General features: G+C 50.7%; 2 protein-coding genes across 2 annotated transcripts in view; both read right to left on the bottom strand.

Moving 5' to 3' along the window:
- The window catches only part of LOC113217307 (maternal protein exuperantia), a 542,899-nt gene that overhangs the window by 515,269 nt on the left and 23,436 nt on the right, over positions 1–4,194 (bottom strand). The window lies entirely within an intron of this gene.
- LOC113217303 (heparan sulfate glucosamine 3-O-sulfotransferase 1) lies at positions 846–3,345 on the bottom strand. The gene is made up of 4 exons (XM_026437138.2): positions 3,177–3,345; positions 2,621–3,087; positions 2,167–2,527; positions 846–1,899 (listed from the first exon to the last, which is right to left on the bottom strand). Exons 1-4 carry the CDS (start codon positions 3,307–3,309, stop codon positions 1,676–1,678), a joined length of 1,185 nt encoding a protein of 394 aa, XP_026292923.1. The 5' UTR covers positions 3,310–3,345; the 3' UTR covers positions 846–1,675.

Genomic DNA, 4,194 nt, shown 5'->3' with positions numbered 1-4,194 from the left:
TATATTGCGTTATTTTAATCTATCTTCGCAGCTGGCGAGGACCGATGTACGATTCTCGTTTGAGTCCAGTACCACAAAGCCAGGTTCACTCTTTAAAATCACGTAAATAAACTATATTTTAACACAAACAACATTCTATCATTTAGTAGAGTTGAAATTTCCCTTTAAGGACCTTACAACTACAATATGGTCAGCGTGTGCTGCTTACAACAAAAAACGTTATTTGCAGGCTTGTTTTGGGGTAAATATAGGAATTTTCTCGAATATAATTACCATAGAATACCCAACTAGGCCCAAAAAATTTGCCTAGTCTCCCCAAAATATCAGGCTGCTATCTGGCAAGCTGCTATCAGGAAAACTTTGATGATGGTCAGCGCATTCCACGTTTGACAGCAGCCCGCCTGCAAGACAGGCAATCCGTTATACCGAACTGTGACAAACGAAATGTTCTTTTATGTAGCTGGACATATTAAAGCCTGCAGAACAGTTGAGATTGGAACGATTTCAATTCGTGATGATTCTTCAAGTTTTTGAATATTGCAAATTCTTTTTCCAAAATAAATAGTAACTTTTAATGTTATCCAGCTAAGCTAACTGTATTAAGGTACCTTTGTTGCATGAGCTGGTAGTGTTAAACATCTGCAAATAACAATTGGTAACAAAATATTGCATTAAATAACATGTGGGCTACACCTTAAGAATGTCTTAGCTTAAGTAGCTCTAGAACCTGACCTCATGGCACATTTTGACATCACGTTGAGATTTTGGCCGGTAAAATCTGCCGAAGATATTAAAATTACGATATGTTTCGACTCACAGAAAATGATATGTAAATGTTAACTTGATTAAAATTCACAATATGATATGTATTCGTTACGATCTCCATTAATTTCTCTGTAATACTGAAATATCAGCACAAACAATTCTATGTACAAATTATATTTAAACAACAAACTATCTCATCGAGAATAATATCACATCGAGCAATTTGGTTAAAGGCTTCTTTTGCCAACGAGGGGAAATTTGCATGAACTTCCAAATATTGTTTATCTATGGTTTCATGTGCCGAGCTGAACATTAGACTTCCTTAACGAGATTTCTACGGCAAGCCGCCGCCTGCCAAATACATGTTCAGACTTACAAAAACCTAGACTAGCAGTGGTTCAAACTCTTTAAATTTGGACCGACGAGAAGAACGTGTATGAGGTTTCGTAGGCCTTTTTTTTCCGATTTTGTGTTTGGGTTTCAAAGACGCTTCGATCAATAACCCATCTCCTTAAAGTAAAACATCCCCATCGACCGGACCGCCGCGCGCGGCCTCGGGGGCCCGGCCGGGCAGGGCGGGCCACTCGGTGGGGTCCGCCGAGGTGAACACATGGGAGGCAGGCGCTCTGGACGGACAAGGCTGCCGGCGCGGCCAGCGCGAGGGCAAGACAGACCACAACAATTTCTTTTCTCCCGCTACATTTTTTTTGCAAACATGCCTACGAGAGTGCGCTGAGGCCCCTTCCCCCACCCCTCTGCCCCGACTTGTGGCAGCGGTGGCAGCGATGAGCTATTACAATGGAAGGGGGGGTGGGGGAGAAAAAATATCTACCCCATGCCCCAGGCCTCGTCTTCGGCCGCGGGCGGGGCGGTGTAGCCCCCATGGGAGGGGGCGGCCGGGGGGTCAGGGTCACTCCTCGGGCCAGCCAAGGTCCTGCCCCACCAGGTCGTAGAAGCGCTGGTTGTGCTCGGAGAAGAACTTGCGCAGCTTGGTGATGACGGCCGGGTCGACGCGCGGGTGCCGCCGGCCCTTGGTCTCGCGCAGGCACTTGTCCGCCGTGTCGTTGCGCAGGCAAAAGAAGCCCTTGGTGTGGTTGAAGTAGAAGTTGTGGCGCCCTATCCGGGGCTCCAGGCCTGCGTGACAGACAATGGCGTTGTGAAAGCAGTACATTCAGGATATGGGCTAAATCACTCAAAAATAGGAACTTGTAAAGTCAGAACTTTTTCCGGAACAAAATAGAAAACAATATAAATTCCAGCAATAAAACTTAGGAGATTTAAAAATTAAAAAAAACACAACAACAATTTATTCTTGAAAAGAAAATGTTTTCATTTTTCCGCTTTTCCCGAAAAAGTTTCCAATATGAAATTCCCTAGGCAGGGAAGGGCCGCCCTCGTCACCTAAAAACTGCTCGATGCGGCGCAACTCGGGCACCGGGTCCTCGATGAGCAGGTCGCCGTTGACGACGAGCAGCTGGTCGCGCGAGAACACGTCGAGCCAGCGGTGCAGGAAGGAGTGGTAGAGCGACGTGGACAGCGGCCGGTAGGCCACGTTGACTGTGCCGTCGGGCTTGATGGCCAGCTCCTCGAAGGAGCGCTGCGGCGCCTGGCCCTGGCCGGGGACGGCGGGCGACGGTGAGGGCGACGCGGTGGCCGCGTGGCTCCGGAGCTGCGTGTAGTCCGAGATGGCGCGGGTCACGGGCTCGCGCACGATCAGCAGCAGCTTGACGCTCGCGTTCATCGCGCGCACCCTCTCCGGAACCTAGACAGAAGAAAACAACAAGTTGGTTTTCCTTCCTAATCCAATATTCACACGGTATAGTTTTTTTCTTTCCCAAACTAAGCCTCCACTGACCTCGGGCGTGACGAAGTAGCTGGGGCTCTTCTCGATGGTGACCTGGTGCGGGAACGAGTGCGGCATCTTCTTGCGGTACCACTCGAGGCCGCGCGAGTAGTTGTCGTCCCGGTCGAAGAAGTGCACCTCGCCGGCGGCCTTCTGCACGCGCGGGTGCAGGAAGAGCATCTCGAGCAGGGCCCGCGTCCCGCACTTGCGCACGCCGATGATGAGGCACTGCGGCAGGCGGCGCGACGTGCGCGGGAAGCGCACCCGCCCCACGTCGGCGTCCTCCTGCTCCTCGAAGTGCAGGTCCTTGTCCACCTCGTTGGTCCGCACGTCGCCCGCGCCACTCACGATCGTCACGTCGCCCAGGTCGCCGGCGGCGCCGAGGTCGCCGCCCGGGTCGTCGGGCATCTCGGCGGCCGTCGACGACATGTCGTTGGACAGCAGCATGGCCTCCAGGCGCGCCTCCTCATCGCTCAGGCCTGCACAGGGTAAAGGGAACGTACGTTACAGCAACATGGCGGGAAAGCTTCTCCGCCATCACCGGACCGGGGCTTCCGCCTGTACTTACCGTTCTGGTACTGGATGGTGTACACGGCCGTGTCGTACTGCAGGGTGACGAGCAGCGCAACCAGGACGCACGAGAGCATGCAGGCTGCGAGCCGCCCGCCCCAACGGCACCAGCTGTCCACCGCCGACCTCATCACACCTCATCCCCGCCTGCAAGCACACCGTGGTTAACACTCTGCGCAATTAGTGCACTCGCACCAAGCGGACGGGCGCCGGCCCGCTAACGAAGGAGAGCGCCGCCGTCAGTGGCGCTCGTGGCGCTGCGACCTGCCGAAGCACGGCGCAGTCACCTCGTGTCAGTCCCGCTACTAACGCGACGCTGACGGCCTGGCCTCGAGGAGCACATGTCCTACACTCTTAAAAAAATTAATACAAAAATCTGTAATTTGGATGTGCAGTTTTTTCAGCATCCGTGATACAAAAAATTGTATTCTTTTGGATACAAAAACAAATTTGTAATACGGATACAGAAATTTGTATCCATCGATACAGAAGAAAATACGTTGATGTTCAATACTCCGATATGAAAGAAAAATGTTTTATTCCTGCTGGTTGTCTCATTTTAGATGTTGCCCACACATGACAGGCAGTTAACTTCAAAGTTGTACCTTACCTAACCGGAAATTGAACCCCGAACCTCTGGGTTGGAATGCGACGCCTTAGCCCACACGGCTAAGGCGACTACCTGCGAGCAGTCGTGCTCCGACCCGGTGTCATTCTTCTCCACGTCTTGGCTGGCCCCTGAGCCTTCAGAGCAGTACTAACTAGTACTGCTCTGAAGCCTGAGCCTTTCTCTTAGCTATCAGGCTATTAGATGGGATTTATATGTGAATACTTTGAAAATAGATTTTATGGTAGATGGTGCTAGATTCAGTCTAACTGCTCACATATCGTGTTCAAATTGAACGTTAAAACCGCAAAATTTTGAACGCACGTACAGATATCTGTTTCCATGTTACAGAAATTTGTATCCCGTTTACAGAAATTTGTAATCAGATTACAGAAAATTATAAAATGAA

This window comes from Frankliniella occidentalis, unplaced genomic scaffold (assembly GCF_000697945.3).
Source record: "Frankliniella occidentalis isolate FOCC.00 unplaced genomic scaffold, Focc_3.1 Scaffold1, whole genome shotgun sequence".
Taxonomy (NCBI): domain Eukaryota; kingdom Metazoa; phylum Arthropoda; class Insecta; order Thysanoptera; family Thripidae; genus Frankliniella; species Frankliniella occidentalis.
This window is presented reverse-complemented; position numbering and strand designations above follow the sequence as displayed.